General features: G+C 48.8%; 2 protein-coding genes across 6 annotated transcripts in view; one reads left to right on the top strand and one right to left on the bottom strand.

Moving 5' to 3' along the window:
* The window catches only part of ACOX1 (acyl-CoA oxidase 1), a 25,071-nt gene extending 14,420 nt beyond the window's left edge, over positions 1–10,651 (bottom strand). The window contains exons 1-3 of one of the 2 annotated variants that reach the window (XM_079796819.1): positions 10,411–10,651; positions 10,005–10,164; positions 4,093–4,253 (exon numbers count right to left, since the gene is read on the bottom strand). In XM_079796819.1, coding sequence (XP_079652945.1) covers positions 4,093–4,253; positions 10,005–10,164; positions 10,411–10,531 — 442 coding nt within the window. In that variant the 5' untranslated portion in view covers positions 10,532–10,651. The remainder of the gene's footprint in view (positions 1–4,092; positions 4,254–10,004; positions 10,165–10,410) is intronic. The other variant, XM_079796820.1, reaches the window with a different exon arrangement.
* On the top strand, positions 10,623–22,056 carry TEN1 (TEN1 subunit of CST complex). Of its 4 annotated transcripts, none has more exons than XM_079796824.1 (5): positions 10,623–10,748; positions 12,640–12,764; positions 14,551–14,685; positions 15,954–16,111; positions 21,772–22,056. In XM_079796824.1, exons 3-5 carry the CDS (start codon positions 14,594–14,596, stop codon positions 21,888–21,890), a joined length of 369 nt encoding a protein of 122 aa, XP_079652950.1. In that variant the 5' UTR covers positions 10,623–10,748; positions 12,640–12,764; positions 14,551–14,593; the 3' UTR covers positions 21,891–22,056. The 4 variants fall into 4 exon arrangements, with proteins under 4 accessions (XP_079652950.1, XP_079652948.1, XP_079652949.1 ...); XM_079796822.1 differs by having other exon boundaries at positions 10,678–10,989; XM_079796823.1 differs by lacking the exon at positions 10,623–10,748 and adding an exon at positions 11,018–11,091.

Raw genomic sequence — 22,056 nt, 5'->3', positions numbered from 1 at the left:
GACTTGATAAACTGCGATCAGAATTCATCTAGAAGAATAAGTATGCAAGGTACACCCAATACATGTATCTTGAAATGTAACAATAGTTGTAGGCTTGGCCTATCAGGTTTTAAAATACCTTACAAAGCAACAATGAGCCCAAGTTTATGATGCTAGGAGGAAAACAAAGGAAGAAACAAATGACAATAATATATTTAAGATTCTAGAAGTAAACTGAAACTATTATAAAACTATTGTAAGATGAACCAGAAAGAACATAACAATGGTGATGAGCTAAGAGTTAATAAACATAGAAACAGTAAGGGATCATTCATTACTCTATAGCAGACTTAGGTCAAAGCACTGAACACCAAGCCAACAAGATTGGGAGAAAATAGAACACTTACACCTACTCAGAGAAGGGTGCATTGAATACATACGGCCAAATGTTTAATGAAACAGAAGGCAATAGAAAAACTATTGCAAGGGTACAGTATACTCATAAGATCAACATGCATATTCCATTTAATTGATACTCAAAGTAGAAAAATTCAGCCCTAACTGGTTTGGCTCAGTGGATAGAGCGTCGGCCTGAGGACTGAAGGGTCCCAGGTTCGATTCCCGTCAAGGGCATGTACCTTGGTTGTGGGCACATCCCCAGTGGGGGGTGTGTAGGAGGCAGCTGATTGATGTTTCTCTCTCATCGATGTTTCTAACTCTCTATCCCTCTCCCTTCCTCTCTGAAAAAAATCAGTAAAATACATTTTTTTAAAAAGACAAATTCAGTTTTATACTTGAGAAATGCAGACAGTAAGCCAAAGCACATAATAATATCTAGGCACACTAGCATTGGAAAATTAAAACTCTTAACTTAGATACATATTAATGTAGCAATACAAAGTTACAGTAACCATGTTGATGAGGCTATGGAGATAGAAGTATACTAAAAAGTTGCTAAATACATTGTAAACTGGTTCTATGTTTCAGGAAAAGTACTGAACTATGCAATAAAAGCTAGAAAATGTTCATTTCCTTTAATACGGTGATTTGTTTCTGAGATATTCTAAAGGCATAACCCAAAGAACACAGCTTTTGTAAAGAAGTTGACACTGTTATTTCTAACAGTGGGAATGGAGACTAGCCCAAATACCTAGGGAGCGAGTCTCATGGGAAGTCCCAAAAGGGAAGAGACTCACCCAGGAAAAAGAAGAGACTGTTGGGGAGACAGCAGTGAGGATACAGGGGGAGAAAGATCACTGACTTACAAATTCAAGTTCACTATTTTTCAAGTTTCGGCGGGAGAAAGATGCGTTATTAGCGATGGGAATTTGCAAAGATACTGCACCATCTTCAAGGACGATCACTGCGTATTGTATAAGCTGCATTTCCCTTAATAGTAATAACAGTAACAGTCAGTAATAGAAACGACACGCAAGAAGCGTCACTAGGGAGTGACCAGAACGTGAAATGATCAAGTGCCTGTGAAGACCACACAGACTCCCTGCTGTGACCAGGAGCAGTGTCTGGTCAGGATGGTTAACGCCGGGCCACACACGTTCTAGGTTACCCCTCAGCACGCAAACCCTAGGGACGGGTGCTCTCCGGTGTCCAGACCTCTCTGCCTTAGGCTCACAGACCCACAGACCAAATGTGTGTCAGAATCTGTGTGCCCACGCAGACATGTGCAATGTATTTAGAGGGAAGCTAGTCTAGAGGCAAGAGGGAAAACTGGTGACTGAGACTTTCGGCAGGTGATGGGATTCTAAGATTCTTGAGAATCCTGGAATGAGCATGAGCAATCCTGAGTCTCTCCACTGCTCAGTGGCTACTCCGAGGTGAAGGATAATTCTGTGCGAACACTCTGGATAACCGCTGTTGACCAATGCTCCCAAGTCTCAGGACTTCAATGAACTAATAGAATGACTGGCTTCCCTGGAAAAGAACAGCAGTCAGTGAAGTACAACTCACAGCAATGGGAACAAAATTCCAGCAAGAAACAAGACCTAATCCTAAAATAGTGTTCTCTAAGCAGTGATTTTCCACCTTTTTCATCTCATGCACACACAAAGTAATTACTAAAAATCTGCAGCACACCGAAAAATATCTTCTATCATTTCCTGATCTGACAAAAACAAGAAGGTTTAATTTTGGTTCAGGCACATTGGAATGCCATTGTTGTGTGGCTGTTGTCATTTTTTATGTGACAATCTCAGGGAAGAGGTCCGTGTCCCTGACTAAATAGGTACTGCAAGTTTTAAAATTCTTGCAGCCCACCAGCGTGCCTCGGCACAGCAGCTGAAAATCTCTGCTCTAAAGTAAACTTAGAGATCGAGACAAAGGGGGTCCAAATACGAGAAACTATCTGAAAACTAGAAGCAAAAGGAACAGAAAATTCTCACGTACGCAAACTCGCCCGGAGCAACACAGGCCCTTAGTCCAATTTCTGGGTTCCTAGAACCAGTGAAGGTCAAGTCTTCACTTTTTCCTCTCTCCTTCAAAATTTCGGGCAAATATATATTTGGGATGTACTTTATAAAGAGAGGCAGAAGGACTGACCAATCAGTAAGAGAGAAACACATCAGACCCATTCAGACTCAGGATGGTTTACATCTTATGGCTCCCATGAGCAGCGTGACTATTTAAAAATATATATGTTTTATTGATTTTTTACAGAGAGGAAGGGAGAGTGATAGAGAGTTAGAAACATCGATCAGCTGCCTCCTGCACACCTCTTACTGGGGATGTGCCCACAACCAAGGTACATGCCCTTGACCAGAATCGAACCTGGGACCCTTCAGTCCACAGGCCGACGCTCCTTCCACTGAGCCAAACCAGTCGGCAAACTCATTAGTCAGCAGAGCCAAATATCAACAGTACAACGATTGAAATTTCTTTTGAGAGCCACATTTTTTACACTTAAACTTCTTCTAACGCCACTTCTTCAAAATAGACTCGCCCAGGCCGTGGTATTTTGTGGAAGAGCCACACTCAAGGGGCCAAAGAGCTGCATGTGGCTCGCGAGCCGCAGTTTGCCGACCACGGGGTTAGGGCGAGCAACATGAGTTAAGTGATAACATGCTGCAGTGATAAATACTGAAAGAGAAAAAGGGTTCTGCACCACAACCCATTTCCAGACGACAAAACACAGTTTCTCTCGCTCTCCCCGCCCCCACTCCAAGACAGAAAGCCCGGGGAACGGGGCTTCCCTTCCCTTTCTCCAGGCTCGTGATTTCAGAACTGGCCGTCCGGAAGCTCACATCTTAGGCGTTCCACGAGGCACTCAGAACACCACGGAACCAGAGTGGGAGCCCTCTCGGGGATTAGGATAAAAAGCATTTTCTTAAACCAGCTCACAAGTCAAAATGCACCAAATCCTCTTTCCCTCTCTTTACTCTCCTTTATTTACATAATGGAAGCCATATGGTAATTAGCAATGAGACAGGGCAATGCAAATTCAAGACACACAAACCTGCCAAGGGCCTTGTCCACGAAAACAAACTTGTTTCACATCGAGACCAAACACAAAACTTTGCAAGTAGCCAGGCGTTTAGGAACAATTTAACCGAGAATTATTCATAATGCGGAGAACATGGACATGTATAGATAAGATGTATAAAAGAAACAAAGAATCATCGACTTTTTTTCAAACCACTTTATCACCCCGCTAGTGGGCGATGAAATCATGAGTAAGACTTAACTGCTCTAATCCTCCGCCCCCATTAAAATCCACATTCGATGAAAGCAGACGCATCTACCAGATGTAGAGAGAGGCATTAACCCTCTCAAGAATTTCCAACACCTCAATCAGACACCAACACAACGGGGCTCTTTGCCACATTTTCAACCCCATCTTCCCAAAGTGCTCAACCCCGTTAAAATGGGCATACAGAGCAACAGTAAATACCAATGAAGGATGTTTCAGACCAGAGTCCTGGGACCAGTTTATGGGGAAATGATCTCCGAGAGGATGGGGCACTGACTTTTCTTTAACATTTGACCATTTAAAAATAAAATCCCAAATGTTCAGCAGCAGACAGACACCGAATGCCGGGAGTCAGCTGGTAAGCGAAGTCCTGAGGCGGGTTACCCACTGGCCCTCGTTTGTGGACTAACCGTGGCCCAGCTCCGTCTGGGCGTAGGTGCCAATTATCTGGAGTCCTTTGGAGGAAAGCAGCCATTTCTCTTTCTGAGCAGTGGTGCCCTGATTCAGCAAGGTGGGAATAAACATGGAGAAATTGAGGCCCACTGGTTCCACAAAATTGATCATATGCAGTCTACAGGAGAGAAAAGAAAAGGTCTCAGCCGCACTGGAAACTGCATCTACCGCCCTGCCTGCCTGCCGGGCCCGGGGGGAGGTCAGGAACACTTAGCCCCTGCCTGTGAGATTCAGTGCAAAATTGACCATTTTACCACCGGGAGCCAACAGCAGAATCTAGTGGTATCTTTTCTGCCCCTTATCATTGCAGGGTCAGAGTTCCTCTTTAATTCCATACTTGATCCAGGAAGCCAATCTACCATCGTGTTAGCCTAAAAACACCTTTTGTTTTTTGTCTTGTTGGTGTGATTGGTTGGATTTTTTGGTCTTTACTTTTGCTTTATTTCAGGTTTTACTTATATGTAAAATCAAAAGAATTCCATACAACACTTATTTGTAGATTTGTTAACAAAAAATCCTAAAGAAGAATGTAGGAAGGAGACTGGACTTGGGGTGGTGATCACACAATACAACGTGCAGATGATGTGTTATAACACCATACACCTGAAACCTATGCTAGTGTAATCTTATTAACCAATGTCACCCCATAAAATTCAACTTAAAAAAACAACACTAAAAAAATATATATATATATAAGTCAGGAAAGTGAACACCAACTGGATATTTGATGCATTAATTAATTTCTGTTACTGTTTTCTGCATGCCAACACTATTGTGGCTATGTTAAAAAGAGAATTCTCTTAGAGACGCCTAGTAACATATTGCAGATGAAAAGAAAAGAAGGATGTAAACCACCTTCCCTAGATAACTGAAGCAAACACCCAGGCTGCTACGTAGCTCTATATTCCAGGGCGGGAGATGGCTAAAGGCCTTCAGAGTTTACAGATGGGTCAGAAGGCACCGTGAGCCTGTTAAACTCTCGCCAATGGTCTCTGAAAATTACTCTGGACTAAAGGAATTCTCATCGTCATAAAATTCAGTCTTCAACTATTTTCTCATAGAACAGAAGCTGTGAAATAATCAAAAGACAAATTACACAGCAGCCTTGGCTACAATGCAGGATGGGTTTTACAGGGGCCGATTTTGTCCCATCTGTCTGTCGAAAGAGCCTGAAGCACAAAATGAACAACTGATGTTCAGGACTTCTCCAGGGCTGCAGAGGAGGTGGTGTGGCCGCCAGGGTCCTGGTCTGTACAAGCAGAGCATGAATGCAGGGACAGGAGGGTAGGCTGCCCCTTTTCACTTCTGCAGAGGCCCTGAAATCACCCCACCCTCTTTCGGGGGGAGGATCACCCTCCAGAGGTGCTGGGACACTCACACACCCAAGGAACACCTGGACTAGCCATCACCCACGGTCTCTGGTTTTTACAGCAACATCAACTGTGCCTGAAACTGAGTGGAGGGAGAGAGGGGACGGGGGTGTGAACAGAAGAGGGGAGCTGCTTTCCCAGTAACTCGGGTTAGCAGCACTTTACTGCTGCCCTGAGGGAAGGAACACACTTCACAAACACCCCACCTCACCCAGCCAATCCACAGTTGAGTGTAGAAGTCATTGTCAAAGGCAGGACGAGAATCAGAGCACTCCCTAACGAGTGTCTTACCAAACGAGGAAATGAGATTTCTGAGAAATACAAGCAGTCACTCAGGTGCTAAAAATGGTGTCAAAAAAAAAAAGACACTCCTACTTTCAAGAGGGAACTGAGGTTGTGGGTTTATAAAATGACGACAATGGCACACACAAAATTCTAGGGAACTGAGAAGGGAAAATGTGACACAAAATAAAGACTGCGAGATATTTATGTTCTTAATAACATACTGAGCTGTGTGGGTTTTTTTGGAGGCCCCTTGAAAATCAACTTAATGCCCGACCGATGTGGCTCAGTGGTTGAGTGTCAACCTATGAACCAGGAGGTCAGCGGTTCGATTCCCAGTCAGGGCACATGCCCGGGTTGCAGGCTTGATCCCCAGGAGGCAGCCGATCCATGATTCTCTCTCATTATTGATGTTTCTATCTCTCCCTCTCCCTTCCTCTCTGAAAGCAATAAAAAAAATACTTTAAAAAAAGAGAGAAAAAATGAACTTAACAAAATCTGAGTGCTTGTTTTTTTAATCCTCACCCAGGGATATTTTTCCCATTGATTTTTTTTTTTTAGAGAGAATGGAGGAGAGGTAGGGATGGGGGAGAGAAAGAGAAACATCGATGTGAGAGAGACACATTGACTGGTTGCCGGGATCAAGTCTGCAACCGAGGTATGTGCCCTTGACTAGGAATTGAACCCAAGACCCTTCAGTCCAAAGGCTGATGCTCTAACCACTGAGGAAACCAGTCAGGGCTGAGTGCTTGTTTTCAAGTTATGTTTAATCTCTCCTGAAGATGCTTCCAGGGAACCGGCTTTGAAAACCTAAGGGCCCCACCAGGTAGCTCGGGTGGTTAGAGCGTGGTCCTGCTACGCCAAGGTGCGGTTCAACTCCTGGTCAGGGGACATACAAGCAGCAACCAATGAGACATAAGTGCAGCAACAAATCGATGTTTCTCTCAAAACCAATAAAAAATAAATAAAAACCTAAAAAAGATAACAAAATCCATGGCTGATTCTCATTAGAATTTTAAATTACTCTTAAGAACAGTTTTTTTCATAGCAAATAGTCTAGTTAACAGACAAAATTACAGGAAAGAAGATTAGAAAAACAGCTTCTATATCCCCCCAACAGCAAGGTCTTATTTTCTCAAAGACTGAAAAATTCTGTTGTTGCTCAAGTTGAGAAATTTCAAAGTTGTTTTACTAACATTCAGTCACCTTCAAAAGTGAGTTATATTTTGATGGAAGTAGATGTAAAAGAGACCAGTAAGTGCCCAAAATCCCCAGAAAGAGAAATACTCTGGTTTTCCATCAATTCTAGCAGGCCCCCACCCCAATTTTAGCATTTAAGAAATCTGATGTACCTCACAATTGAAGCTATGTCAGGGTTACCTGTCTTAGTTATGTAAGACATGGGTGTCAGTTACATTCAAAGGAGGCTTAAGACTTGGCATTCAATACTTGCCAAGATTACTTTTCAATCCCCTACGATAACATATTTATCTCCCTGTCATATCCTATGGATATTGGAAGGATGTCAAAGGGCAGTTAAAGTTTGTCCTTTAATCCCCAAACAGCAAGGTCTACGTCATGAAAAATAATACCAAACTGCTGCCCTAACCGGTTTGGCTCGGTGGATAGAGCGTCGGCCTGCAGACTGAAAGGTCCCAGGTTCGATTCCGGTCAAGGGCATGTACCTTGGTTGCGGGCACATCCCCAGTGGGGAGTGTGCAAGAGGCAGCTGATTGATGTTTCTCTCTCATCAATGTTTCTAACTCTCTATCCCTCTCCCTTCCTCTCTGTAAAAAAACAATAAAATATATTTTAAAAAAATAATACCAAACTGCCTGCTGTCCACTAATCTTTAACCCACATTAAGGACTTTGTCCTATTTCCTCATGACTTCACTTGAGTCTGAGATGATGAAATCGTCTATCCAACTCTGAACTACATTGCATCAACCACTTAAAAGCAAAACAAAATAAACCTGTTTTTGTGTTACCTTAAGGAATAATAAAATCTCAGTAATATTTTAAGGTTTACAAACCCATGTTGGGTAATTCAGAAACATAATCTTCTAGGGAGTTGCTCTACCTCAGTGATTTTCAGCAGGTGTGTGGCAAGAGGCGCACTGGTGTGTCACAGGAATTTTTAAAACATGCGATACCAGCTCTGGTCAGGTAGCTCAGCTGGTTAGAGCACTGTCCTGACATGCCAAGATTTGGGGTTTGATCTCCAGTCAGGGCACATACAAAAATCACCAATAAGAGCATAAATAAGTGGGACAAATCAATGTTTCTCTCTCTCTCCCTAAAATCAATAAAAAATTTAAAGAAAGCTTTAAAAGTTCTCTAAAACAAAGAACATATAATATCTGACCATTTAGTCAAGGGCACTGACCTCTTTTCTCTTAACTTGTCAAATAAAAAAAAATGACAACAGCCAACACAACAGTCGTCTGGTGTAAATGAATCAAAATTATACCTTTTCTTTTTGTCAGATTAGCAAAAAATGTGTTTTTTGGTGTGCCACAGAATTTTAGTAATGAGTTCATGTGTGACATGAGATGGAAAGGGTTGAAAATCACTGCTCCACCTCAGTATCTCCCCAGCCATAAGCTACAAACTTTAAAAATAAAAAAAGAGCATTTGGAAGTAAGTACTCTTAATTTGGGCTACCAAAAGTAAATTGTATTTTTATAACAAAAACGGAAAGGAATTCGGAGGGTAGTGCTAAGGGCCACAGTAAATTATTTTACATTGACAATAACAGTGAGGTAAAGTTAATACTTAGATACCAGCCTGGTCGGCGTGGCTCAGTGGTTGAGCACCAACCTATGAACCAGGGAGGTCATGGTTCGATTCCAGGTCAGGGCACATGCCCTGGTTGTGGGCTTGATCCCCGGGGTTGGGGGCGGGGCGGGGGGGGGGGGGGAGTGCAGGAGGCAGCCGATCAATGAGTCTCTCTCATCATTGATGCTTCTATCTCTCTCTCCCTCTCCCTTCCTCTCTTAAAAAATAAAAATTAGAAAAAAATTAGATACCAAATGAACTACAGGCAGTATTATGGGAGAAATGACTACATATAAATAAAAGGCTAATAAACAAAGTGTCCCCTTGGGAGTTCGACCAGGAGTTTGATCACTCGCTATGACATGAGCTGACCACCAGGGGGCGGTGCGGAATGAAGCAGCCAGAAGGCCCTGATTGACCCTGATGCAGGCCAGGCCTAGGGACACTACCTGTGCATGAATTTCGTGCACCAGGCCTCTAGTTACTACATAAAGGCAAAACTTGTAACATGTCTCATTTTTTTCTTGGCTTTTGAATATACACTACTCATCATATTTCATCTTTATTGATGAAAATAGGTTCTTCTAAAGTGAAGTTCTAATAGTGAAGTTCTTCTAAAATATAGAAACCTAAAAGAGGAAATGCCCAGGAATAAGTGAGAAGTGTAAGGGGTGCTACAGGCCAAAGGGAATCTTGTATTAATAAGATCATGTAATTATAGAGTGTTAGCTTAGATAAAGGCAAAAACACAGAGCATTTTTTTTTCCAATTAAAAAACAAAAAAACAACAACAAAAAAAAACACACAGATTGTCTGAAAAAAAGGAAGGTACTCTGCTCAGCGCTGGGACCACGGTATTTTTTATGAGGCCTCATATGCACCAGAGAACCGGTTAACACTGCCACCAGATTCAACAACGCCGAGTTCTTAGGGTGCTTTCTATTCATTCTGAGGTTTGACTAAAGGTCTTCATCCATCCCGTTTCCCATTACTTAAAACTCAAGATCTACACACTACCGTAGAAAAACACAACGTTATTGCTACGAAATATTTACTACTGTTTGGTCTGGCAAGGGAAAATTCCCTCGGAATCCAGCATCTAAAGGCAGCAAGCCTCCTTCCCACCAAGAGCCAAGGCATTCTGAATGGGAATCACTCAAATGGAGGCTCCAGGCGGAAAGAATCTGTACGATTCTTGAGAATGAACACTGCAGGGTCACCAATGCGTTATCAGCACTCCACAATGTCATTCTTTTAAAAGGCTTAGGTACAAAGGTCAACATTCTCTTCCACACACACAACTCTCAAGTGGCGTGCAAACAGGCCAGTCGGAGTCTTCCAACGCCAGGCCCGATGGACAAGCACCCACGGACCGCGGATTTAAAGTCCGGGCTTTTGTCATCGGTGAACCCTGGATCTGCGCTAAGGCATACCTACTTTTTAAACCACATGATTTCATCAGGGTCTGAGATGCCAAACTCCCTGATCTTCTTCACCAGGGTGGCACTCTTCCTCACGGCCACCTCGTAACGCTGGCTGCGAGTGAGGAAGTTCAAGTCCTCGTGCTTGAAGTCTGGGTCGTTCAGAATCAGGTTCTCTGGAAGGGAGTAAAGGGCATCAAGACGAAGACAGACATTCTGGGCTCCGTTACACCGCCCTGAATCACAGCTGGGTTCAGAGTCACGGCCCAGGTCCCCTCTGCGGATGGGCGATCCGTCCCCCCCCCCTGCCCCAGGCCGCCCCCAGAAGTGGGGGGGTCCCGGCTCCCCTAAAGCTGGGCCAGAGCCTACGTCCTACAGCTCCCCCAGGCTGTATCGAGGGAGGCCTGGCCCGCAGCCCTCACCGATCTCTCGGCGTCGCCGGGTGTTCTCCGGGCTGCCGTCCAGGATGTGCGTGAGCAGCTCGGGGTTGAAGCTGGCGGAGGCCCGCTCCCGGCGCAGGTCCTGATTCATGGTGACAGCCATCAGAAGCAGCGGAGGCCGAGACGGCGTCGACGAAGGGTGTCAGAATCTCCCAGAATCTCCGGCGCGGGCCGGGCCCAGGAGCTGCCCCAGGACCGCGCGAGTCCCCGCCCCCGGCCCGCCCCGCCCCGGCCCGCCCCCTCCACCTCCCCGCGGCTGCCGGGCGTGTGAGCGGCCTTAGCCAAGGAGGCGGCGGCGCCGAGTGGTCTCCTAGGCTCAGGTCAGCCCCCGGAAAGGCGAATCCCCACCTCTCGGCCCGGGGAGCCCCTGACCCGACCCCCCCAAACCCGGGGAAGAGACCCCGGAAGCTGCTCAAGCAATTGCCGGGAGGGAGGGGGAAGTGCGGCGCGCTCAGTACCGCCCCTGGTCGCGCGATCACGCGGGGCGGAAAAAGGAAGCAAAAGCCGGCCCGGACGCCCAAACTGGTTGGCTGGAGGCTTGGGAGGGGGCGGGACAACAAGGTAAAGGAGGATTGCGCCTGCGCCCTGGGACGTGCCCACCCTGCCGCTTCCGGGTCCACGCGCCAAGGCCTCCCCGGGAAAGAGCGGGGAAGGAGACTCAAGGTCCTGGGGGTGGGGAGCCTGTGGGCTTGGCGCAGTTGCTAAGGGAGGTCGTAGGATCTCCCCAAAGCCGCCCAGATCGGATCCGAAAGGGACGGGGACAGCAGTAGCACCGGGGAGAGGCTCTGTCCTTTGTTAAGACCGTGGCGTCTTGGCTGCCAGAGGCGTGGGCGCTGGGAACTGGGTTTGGGCTGGTGGGCGCGGACTTGGAATGAGACCGAGCTGGCCCTGTACTTGGAGATCTTGGAATCCACTTTATTGTTTTCACAATTATCATCGTCGTCATCCAAGTTGTAAATGCACACGTTTTTTAAAGACCTAGTACAGGAGGGTTTGGGACGAAAAGCAAAGTGCAGCCTTAGAAGCAGCCACTTTTCATCAGTTGTGCTCTTCGTTCTGGTTCCTAAAAAGTTGATAAGTAAAACGCTTAGATGCTGTTTCTTTATTTGTTCGTTTTCATTAGCCTTTGACTTAATGCCATGATGATGAAGATAAAGCACACTACACACCATCCCCTTTATATCTTCCCTAATTTACCTTTATAACGTCATCAACATCCTTAATCCTGTTTTTAAAAATGTAAGAAATGGCCAAACCTGTAGAGAATTTTTATGAGTCTATTTGAGCCAAATTGAGGCCATATTTGGGGAAGCAAGATCTCAAATGCTACGGAGAGTAACAATTTTGCAGCTTTTATGTATTTGGAATGAAAGGAGAAGATGTAAGGAAGATTACATGGAAGTGGGGAAAAGCAAGGGGGGATTGGATTACAGGACCGTTATCAACGTTAGGTGCTCTCGTGAGGGTGATTTTGCTTATTTCAAAGCTGTGTTAACTTAGCTGCACAAGAACAATGGACAAGGCTGGCTTAAAACCTTTTACTACAGAAGTTACAGGCCTGGGATGTGATTGCCCACCATGATGACGTGCCCATTTAGGAATTTATGATCAGATCACCCTGTGAAGTTAACTTTCCGTAGAACCTTTTTTTTCTGTCCACAAAACTATAAATTTAATGCTCTTCCTTCCAGCTCTGGGAATAGGGTACAACGAGTGAATCATTCACCTCCAACACAAAGTGTAAGGAAGTACCAAAAAATTAACAGTGTTTTATTTTATTTTATTTAAATATATTTTATTGATTTTTTACAGAGAGGAAGAGAGAGGGATAGAGAGTTAGAAACATCGATGAGAGAGAAACATCGATCAGCTGCCTCTTGCACACCCCCCACTGGGGATGTGCCCGCAACCAAGGTACATGCCCTTGACCGGAATCGAACCTGGGACCCTTGAGTCCGCAGGCCGACGCTCTATCCACTGAGCCAAACCGGTTTCGGCAAATTAACAGTGTTTCAATAAAACATTTTTAAAAATCAAAATTAATACAAGAAAATCCACAATGAACAGAATAGCAAAATTTTAAATAAATACACGTTCATGATTACTGATTGTTTTGTCTCACACTCTGGTATACTTGGGGAAGGCACTATTACTGATGCTGTTTTTAATGTTCCCAGGCATTAAGATATTTATTTTGGCTACTGTGTTTAGATTGTATTCCTCTTGGCAAAAACTGGCTCAGAAGATCACCAACACAACAAAGCCAAGGTTATTGCTTCCTCGGGCAAGGAGAACGCTCCTCGGCAAAACTTGGGCAGTGTCTCTGAGAGGAGAAGGTAAGGCCAGGGTTTTTTGAGAATTGCGGGTTTGGTTTAAGGCCAGTTTTTCAGTTTAGAGTCTTGATTAGGATTGGGTAAGAATGACTGTACAACAGTCCAAAATTGGGGGAAACAGTAAGGGGAGGGAATTCAAAGAATCTCAGTGGGCAAACTGGTTGTTGATATTCAGACCATTTGCCTGGCCTGGGCGGTGGAGGAAGAGGAAAGAAATGCCAGTGAAGACAGCAGACCACAATGTCACTCTAACGTAGGCAGTAAGGTGTGGTTGGGGTTCTCTGTGTCCCAAGCTGAGTGCGGGGTAGATGGTTTTGGTGTTCACTCTCTTCTGCATCCATTCAATAAATATTGAATAATGTCCCATATGCTGTATTAGACACATCAGACGTGTAGCCAGTGCCTTTAGCATCCATGGATGATTCTTCTCTGAATACATTTCCTCTGATTGGCAAACGTTTAAAGACAGAGGAAGATAACCCTTTAATCTGGTTACTGTGAAATCCATATCGCTGAGATCGGTGTAACATTTGTTATCCCCGTGCGCTAGGACCTTTTGAGGCCGTAGTTCAAGTCATGTGTAACAAGTTTTCAGATTGAAGATTCGTAGTGCAATATCGGCTGACAAAGAATTTCACTTCTAGAACGTGAACGGGTTGGCGAACATGTGGAGGTGTGTGTGTGGGAGAGTGGTGCCCTCAGAGGGCGTGGACACTCCCCTCCCCGCCCCCCCGCCGCTTCCCACACACCTTGCCCTGTGCACTCTTCCATGGGCCTGTTCCCGAGTTACCTCCTTTCATAATAAACCGGTAATCTAACCTAGTTGTGGAGTGGTAAGCATCCACAGGCGAGGTTCTTGTCTTCAAGAAACAAACCCAAAGCTGGTAAAAGCGCTGATGAACTTGGTTACAGGCCTTCCTTCTCTGACCTTCAGCCCGACCCCACGCATCTTGGCAATCGCTTCAGGAGAGATGGAAGAAGCAGTCAGATTGGTTCACCATCCTTCCTGTACCGTATTTTCAAACTTGCCAGTCCTTAAAAAAAGAAGACGATTTCTCTTGTTCCTGACAGGGATTTTTTTTCTCTCCCAGAAGTGTCTTGGGGAACAAAAAGGGCAGGGCCCTTAGTTACAGGTTGCACCCCTGCTCAGACTCCTAGGGAGATGAGTTGAAATCCAGCTGAGTCGAAGAGAAGCCCATCCCGATAGATCTTCTTGGAAACGTTATGGAATGTGTGATAATATGTGGCTGGTGATTTATGGAGCCAGCTGTGCTTGTCTTAATAAACACATAGCCACTTTTGTTTGAAAAGGAAAAGTTGAGGTTTAATGTGTGAGTGTGTGCCCCCAAAGAATCAATTCTGCTGTGTGATACCTTTAAAAACTAAGATAAATTTGATGGCGTTGTGACTGACAGCTCAGCGTACAATATACGTGGTCGTGAGAGGAGAAAAATGACCTGGTCTCGTCGGTTCAGGTGTCGCCTGTGTGTTTTCATACTGTGATGGCAGAGTGGAGTGGGGGTGACAGGTCTCAGGTTGCCTCCTGCCCCTTGGCAGACCCCTCCCCCCGCCCAGTCTGGGGAGAAGGGAGGGGACGGGTTGCACAGGGGTTGGAGTAGGAACAAGATTTCTCCACGTAGAGCTTTTGTATGTTGTTTTGTTTTTCAAAATAAGTGAAGGCATAACCTATCAAAAAGATTTATTTTCATTTTATTTTAAACCACCGTCCGCTGGTTGTGGCTCTCAGGCATCCGTTAATCCCCGCCTTGTGTTCTGCTTGGTGTGTCAGGAATCTTCAAAAATCCACCCCAACGCCTCGCTGACAGGCGCCGATGACGCTGCCCAAGCCTGGGACCTATTACTTCCCCTGGGAGGTCAGCGCCGGCCAGGTTCCTGACGGGGACGCACTGAGGACGTTTGGCAGGTGAGAGGCTTGTTTTTCCACAAGGTGGGGGGGATGGTTAAGTGGCTGCCTCCCCCCAAAAAAAACAATTAAAATAGTCATCATTTTGTCTGATTAAAAATGATTAAAAACTTAACATGCATTCATTGTTAAAAAAATGTAGACAATTCATAAAGGTGTAAAGAAAGCAAGCAAACATCACCTGTGATCCCACTGCCTGAACAACCACTGCTCATGTTTTGGTGTTTACATACTTTTTCATGTGTGTATGTATGTATATATGTATATGTGGGTGGGTATGTATATACACTATGTATATACACGTGTGTACATACACGTATACTACGAGTCAGTCATTTGATTGCCATGTAACACATTACCCCAAAATTTAGTGGCTTAAAAGGAGAGTGAAAGCTTATGATTTCTGCCCTGGCCTGTGTGGCTCGAGCAGCATCTCATGCACCAAAGGGTCTCAGGCAGGCACCCAGGTTTCGGGTTCAATCTCTGGTCGGGGCACATAAAGGAGGCAACCGACTCATGGATGTTTCTCTCTCGAATTGATGTTTCTCTTTCTCTCTCCTTCTCCCTTCTTCTTTCTCTTAAAGAAAACAACACCACAGCCTGGCCGGTTTGGCTCAGTGGATAGAGCATAGGCCTGCGGACCAAAGGGTCCCGGGTTTGATTCCGGCCAGGGGAACGTACCTTGGTTGCAGGCTCCTCCCTGGCCGGGGCCCTGGTCAGGGCTCAGGCAGGAGGCAACCAGTCAATGGATTTCTCTCACATCAGTGTTTCTCTCTGTCTCTCCCTCTCTCAAAAACAAACCAAAAACAAAAAGGAACAAAAAAACACACCACAATCATACAAAACAAAAGCTTATTATTTTATAGTTGCTGTGGGTCGGAAACTTGGGGGTAGATTAGCTGGGCCAACACCTGAAGGCTGGACGGGACCTGGAGGATCTGCTTCCGGGTGACTGGGTCACACATTTGGCAAGTTAGCGCTGGCTCTTGTCGATAAGACTCAGGGAATGTTGGGGTGATAGACCTGTACTAAATCTTGACGGGGGTGGTGGTTACACCAAGTGTGTGTTTTTGTCAGGACTCGTTGGACAAGTGTCTTTTGATGCAGGTAATTTATACCTCAACAGTTTTTCTGATTTGTTGCTGCCATTTTTATTTTGTCTGATCTAAGTAAGGCTGGCCATTTTTCCTCCCCAAACCTGTTAAGCTCCAAGCTCTGTGGCGGTTGTGTGTAAGGAGAGAAACGATCGCACTTTCCCTGACTTCCAGGTTGAGCGTCTACGACATGACCGAGTCCCGAGCGACCCTGACGGCTCAGCACGGATCCGAGCAGCACGAGGTCCTCGTCTGCACCAAGCTGGTGGAGCCGTTCCCGGCCCAGCTGGGCTCCCTGTACCTGGTCCTCGGGGAGCTCGAGCAGCAGAAGGGTAAGCCGGGCTCACACATGCTCTTGCACTCTGGGTCCTGAGTGCTGGCTCGGTTGGGACTGGGTCTGGTTTCTGACCCAATAGTGTCCCTCACTGGGGATAACATTCCTCCCAAATCATCCCACAGTGCAAGGGCTCATGGGAAACATGTGATTGGGCTCAGAGCCGATCTGCCACAGGGCATTGCGAAGGAGTGCAGAGAAACCATTCATTTCTGAAGGCCCACAACGTCCCGGCCTGGTACCAGGTGTGCTTAAATCTTTTGAATCTGCCCACCAGCCCTTAACCTGAGTCTTCATTATTGCGAGTTCATAGATGAGAAAACCAAGGCTCAGAGAGGGTGGGGCTGGACTAACCATCCCAAAGTCAGGGTGAGAGAAATAGGACAGCCCCAGCTGGTTTGGCTCAGTGGATAGAGTGTCGGCCTGCGGACTGAAGGGTCCTGGGTTCGATTCTGGTCAAGGGCACATGCCTGGATTGTGGGTTTGATCCCCAGTATGGGGCGTGCAGGAGGCAGCCGATCAATGATTCTCTCTCATCATTGATGTTCCTCTCTCTCTCTTCCCCTCCCTCTTCCCACCCTCCCTCCCTCCCCCTCTTCCTTTCTCTCTGAAATCAATAAAAATATATATTTTTAAAAAAACTTTTTAAAAAAGAGAGAAATAGGACACAAGGGGCGGAATAAAAGAGCCTGAAAGAATCTTGGCTTCCAGAGTTGAAGGTTGCTCTTTAAAACTCAGGTGCTCCCATCCTTTGCCTCCCATGTGGCTGTCCCTGGGCCATTTTCCTTCACATGTTTGATGTCATACAATGTTGGATCTGATTATTTTGGCTTCACATTATATCACAAGTCTTCAAGTTTTTCTAGGTATAGTGTTTAATGGCTATGTAATATTTTATAGATTAGATGTGTGACCTAATTCACGTGACCATTGGACATTCATATTGTTTTAATTCTTTGCTCTTATAAGTACACTGTACATCAATTATTGGTTAAAGCAAGTCTGGTACATTTACTCGGTAGAATATTATGCAGCCATCCACGGTGATGTTGTAGCCCTGGTGTATTTTAAAGCAAATATAGGACATGGTCTCATTTGACTCACAAATACCTCAGTATGTCTCTCTCCCACCACCACAATCACACCCAACAAAAACAATAGCCATTCTTCATATAATCTCAGACCTTGTCCATGTTCACGTCCCCCAGTCGCCTCAAAAACAAACAAACAAGCCGAGTGTTTACAACTGGCAGCTCAAACCAGGCCCCGAAGTTCACACATTGCATCGGATCACATACTCCAAGTCTCTGTTCATCTCTGACAGTTCTGTCCTCCGCTTTCCTTTCTTTTTATGAAAATAATGCCGCTCATTGGAGAACCAGTCCTCTGCTGTCGAATCTGGTGGCGTCTGGGCCTGGCCAGCTGTTTCCTCCTGGTGGCCTTCCTCACCCTGCGGCCTCCTTCCCTTGCATGATCGGCCTTTTTCTGTTTGGACTGGGCTTCAGGGAAACCACGTGATTGGTGAGGGAACGCTCTTTAGAGGCGAGCACGGTGACTAAATGCAGGAGAAAGCACTCCATTTGAAAGTCTCCAGCTGCTGGACTCGTCAGGCGAAAGCGTGTGGGGAATGTGGTAGAGCAGGGACCGGGCCAGCACCTCGGCCTGCCAGCACCTGGGCCTGCCCGTCCATCCGACCATTAACGAGGCACCCGGAAGGCACCCAGCACCACTCCGAAGTGTGCCCAAAAGGGAGAAGCTGAGCCTGGACTATCAGCCCTCAGCTCAGGGAGCAGTCTTCCCAGCTTGTGGCTAGTTTACTGAGTACGTTACAACCTGTATTTTCCTTCCCTTGTTTTTAAAGAATTTAATTGATTCTTTAAGAGAGAGAGAGAGAGAGAGAGAGAGAGAGAGAGAAACATTGAGTTGTTTCTCTTACTTATGCATTCATTGGTTGATTCTTGTATGTGCCCTGACCAGGGATTGAACCCACAACCTTGGTGTGTCTGGATGATGCTCTGACCAGCTGAGCTACCCGGCCAGGGCCTTTTTCTTTCTTAAAAACAATTTCCCCAAGTTTCTAAGTCATACACGCTCATCATTTGCAACTGACGCAGGAAAGCAACTTGAGGAGGAGGAGGTAGAGGCAGGGTGTAGGCCCAGCGTGGGCTGAGCATGGAAGCGGCCGCCCCACCCCCAGCCTGGGCAGAGGGGGTACGGCGTGGCTGACCCCGGCCAGGTCCGAAGTCCCGTGGGGACACAAAGGTCACCAGGCACCAGTCGTGCCCCGTGGCCAGGTGGGCGGTTCTGAGGACAGACAAGAGGCTCCCCAAAGTCACCTGTCCGACATGTTTACCCAGAGCGCTTGCAGAGGCGATAGGAAAGGTGAAGAAATGACAGCTGCGTTTCGAAACTCGCTGGCTGTGTCACCCTCTCTGGGCACCATCCAAAGGCCCTCGAGGCGTCCTGTCCTGTTCAGGCGCTAAGGGATTGGGGCGCAGCCTCGCCCCGCTCAGCTCCGGGGTCCCTAAGAGAATCGCCAGGCTGAAGGCAACGTGCCTGCAGCCAGGGGCCGCCTTCGATCTCTGTTAAACCCCGTAAATGCCGCCCTTCTGGCTTCTTCCAGCTGACGCGGGTCCTCCTCCACGGGCCCTCCTGTCCGCTCCTCCAGGACCCGCCTGACACCTGGCTGGTTCCCGGGCCGCGGTTCCCCACCCTCGCTCCCACAGGGAGGCCTGGTCAGCGTCCCCAGCCCCACACCCTGCTGGCTCCCTGGGGACCAGTTCTGCCACCCCGTGGCCTGCTGCCTGACACCCACGGCTCCTCCCAGCCTGGCGCCACCTCTGCCACCTGAAACAGCTCGTCCACCCTCCGTATCTCTCTGCCCGCCCCCGTCCGCCATCCGCCCCAGGGACTTTGGACTCCTCCCTTCCTCCCATCCTCTCTCTCCTGCTCGCTTCCCCCCCCCCCCCCCCCCCCCCCCCGCCGCACCTCCCTGTCCTTTCAGCCACATTCCTGGCAGACCTTCAGCCCTCGCCTTCTCTCCCTCCCGCCTGATTAAAGCCAGGCCTCCACCCTCTCCGTCCCACCCCACTGCGGATGGGCAAGTTCACGCAGCGCCTGGGGTTCCTAGCACAAAGATTTCAGGGTCCCTCCTTTCATGGGGTCCTCCACGCTGCCTACAATCCTCCCACGTCCCGATCAATCCCTGTCCCACAACCCACACGGCTGTTTCAGGCAGGCAGTTACGCAAGACACCAACTTCATCCCCTCCCCTGCCCCTTTCGGCAAACGCCTCACCTCCTCCCTCCCCGGAGAAACGGGCCACCGCAGCCGCCGTCCTCCTACAATCACACGCGTCCACAGCCGACCGACCGAAGCGCCTTCCCTCCAGGCCGGGCCGGAAGGTCCCCTGGCCGAGGCGCTCCCTGCGCCGTGGTCCTGGCCTGCCCTCCGCAGGGACGCTGCTCTGGCAGCCGACCCTTCACCTGCTCCCACAGGTGCTTCCCGCTCGGTGTTCAAAGCCCGGAGCCTCTTCCACGTTAAAGTAATGATCATCATTGGCAGTGATGCCGGGCGGCCGAGGGCGGCCTCAGCCCCACCCGGTCCTTGTCACGGCCCGAGAAGGAATTCAAGGGCAGAGAGATTTAGCGAAGCACAGTCAGCTTAGTGAAGCCACAGGGCCCACCGAGAAGGGAGAGCCGGCGGCCTCTGGGGTCGGGAGGAAGGTTTTTGTTAAACGGGGGCAAGGGGCATAGGGTGGTCCTCGGCTTCTGGCGTTTGTAGGGCCACTGCCTGTGCCCTGGTCCTTGTCCCTCCTCTCCAGACATCAGTTTCTTCCTTTTTTCTTCTTTCCCCTCTCAATGACAGGAAATCGAGGAGGGGGAAGCGGTGGGACAGGTGGGCAGTGGAGGTCATGTCTGCGATGTTCCAGCCGAGAAGGGGAGGGCAGAGCTTGAGGCCTTTGTGCCCTGCTCTGACTTCCCTGCCTCAGTAATAATAATAATTAATAATGACAATAATAACAACACTGTCATCTGCTCTCTATGCCTGCCTAGCTGGGACCCTCTTTCCCTTCACAGTCAAACTTCCTGAAGGAAGGTCTGACCTCCATACGCCCCTCCCTCATCTCCTGCTCACACCTCAGTCCCTCCTCCTTGCTCTGGGGTCTTGATCTTTGCAGGAAGAGATTCCCCTGCAGGGCTGTTTCTCTGAAGAAGCAGCTTGCTCCACTCCATACATCAGCCGGGAGGGGTCCCCGGGGGGGAGGGGTCCCCGGGGGGGGGAAGGGTCCCCGGGGGAGGGGAGGAGGCTGTCGATGGCCACAACTGGAAGGAAGGTGCTGGGAAGTAAAGTGAACAACTAAGAAAATCTTCACACAGGCAGTTTGGAACCATTTGATGTAGGATCCTATTTTGAGATTTAAAATGTTTATTTATTGATCTTACAGAGGAAGAGAGAGGGGAGAGAGAATTTGTTGTTCCACTTATCCATGCTTTCACTGGTTGATTCTTGAATGTGCCCTGAGCCCTGACTGGGGATGGAACCTGCAACCGTAGCCTATTGGGACGACACTGTGGTCAACTGAGCTAGCTGGCCAGGGCCCTGTTTGGAGATTTTTAACCGAATTAGACTGAATTTGTCCTTGCTCTCCCCGTGTCGCCCCGAACACATGCAGCTGCCCTGGGAAGCGATGTAGGGCCACGTGTGTCCCCAGAAAAGGCCTAGGCCTCTCAGGCGTTCAGGCAGACACCCTGCCTGCTGGTCAGGGCCGCTGGCCCGGCGCTTCCCGAGGAGGGCTGCGAGTCAGCCGTCCACACTGGCCTGGCCGGGAGATCCAGACGTCCACGGGTCGTGCGGTCTCTGCAGCCCAGCCCTGGGGCCAGCAGGAGCCAGTGACCGCAGGCGACCTCGTGTTCCAAACAAGTTCGTCTTCCCCGTTGAAGGCTGGCACCTGCGCCGCCCAGCACTCTGCCTTCTGCCCGGGCTGTGTTCAGTCAATAAAGGGGCCTGGGCGAGAGGGAGGCCAGCATAGACGTTGCCTAACCCAGAGCCTCGCTCTGAACCGCATCAGAGGAAGCAGGAGTGTTCTAGAACACTGAGCGGACTCGTTGATCGGCCAGGGGAGCAGCGAGGACATGACGGAGAGAAAGAAAAGAGCAAAGGAGCAGGGCCCGCCCCAGAGGCCCTTTTCCGGCTGCTGCTGCCACCTGAACAGAGACCAGCCTTCCTGTCGGGTCCCCAGGATCTGCTAGAAGCCCCTCCCCCCCGCCCAGGGTGGGATGGCTCACCCCTATAAGGCCACCCTCTCCCCTTGGGTTTATTGCATTCGGGGTGCTCGTTGCCCTGATTTCCAATGCCAGACGGTCCCAGGATGCCGTTCCCTTGGTACAGGTGGAACTGGGATGGCGATGAGACCCCCACTCAGCCCCGCCCTGGGGACCACAGAGAAGGTGGCAGGGACTGAGATGACGAGGGAGGGAGACAGAGCGGGATTTTCGGGCGATCCCCGAGTCCCAGGCGTGCGCCCATAATGCGCGGGCCCGGGGCCCCCTCCCCAGCGCCTCGTGGGCCTGTCCGACCTCCGCCGGGCTGCGGGCTGCGGGCTGGGGGCAGCGGAGGGGGCGCGGGCATGCGCGCTGAGCCGTGTCTGTCCCGCAGGCGGCCCCGTGGTGAAGGCCCGCGTGCTGACGTGCGTGGAGGGACTGCACCTCCCGCTGCTGGAACGAGCCCTCGAGGAGCAGAGGCTGTACCGGCGGGAGAGGGGCGGCCGCCCGTAGGACAGCGGCCCCGGGGACCCTCGCCGCCCGCCCCGAAGACGCGGGAGCCGCCGAGAAGAGGGGGTTGTCCCGAAGCCAGAGCCCGGGAGGCCCGAGGCCGGCCCTGTCCTCGCTGCGTCCTCGCGAATAAACGCACGACTCAGCGCACGTGGTGCGGCGCCGGGGC

Source organism: Cnephaeus nilssonii (assembly GCF_951640355.1).
Source record: "Cnephaeus nilssonii genome assembly, chromosome: 19".
Classification (NCBI taxonomy): Eukaryota; Metazoa; Chordata; class Mammalia; order Chiroptera; family Vespertilionidae; genus Cnephaeus; species Cnephaeus nilssonii.
The sequence above is the reverse complement of the archived record's forward strand: the minus strand, read 5'-3'. Positions and strand labels throughout refer to the sequence as shown.